The sequence below is a fragment of the Marmota marmota genome, unplaced genomic scaffold (assembly GCF_001458135.2).
Source record: "Marmota marmota marmota unplaced genomic scaffold, marMar, whole genome shotgun sequence".
NCBI classification, from domain to species: Eukaryota; Metazoa; Chordata; class Mammalia; order Rodentia; family Sciuridae; genus Marmota; species Marmota marmota.
Window position 1 is genome coordinate 24,312 of NW_025999983.1, and position 311 is coordinate 24,622.

General features: G+C 67.5%; 1 protein-coding gene across 1 annotated transcript in view; it reads left to right on the forward strand.

The window, feature by feature from the left end:
• The first annotated feature begins 234 nt into the window (after window positions 1-234).
• The window catches only part of Pdcd2 (programmed cell death 2), a 6,626-nt gene continuing 6,549 nt past the window's right edge, over window positions 235-311 (forward strand). The window contains 1 exon segment of the mRNA XM_015498576.2: window positions 235-310. Within this exon segment, the coding sequence (XP_015354062.1) occupies window positions 250-310 (61 nt within the window). The 5' untranslated portion in view covers window positions 235-249.

Consider the following 311-nt stretch of genomic DNA (forward strand, 5'->3'; position numbering starts at 1 on the left):
CCACCACCGGGCATGGCTGTAGGGCCCACTGGGTGACCAAAAAGTCCTGCTGCATCACAGCTGAACTCATGAAAAAGCACGCCCCATACTCAGGTACACTTCGGTACCCCAACACGACTAGCGCCTTCCGAAGGGAGGCCCACCTTCGCTTCCGGTCCTGCCTCACTTCCGCCTTGCGAGCGGTGCCAGACTTCCGGCTTCCGGTCTGGGCGAGTTCCGCTTCCGGCCCAGCGGCCCGCGCTCGCCCCAATGGCGGCAGCCACGGCTCGGCGGGTGGAGCTGGGCTTCGCGGAGCCGGCGCCGGCGTGGCG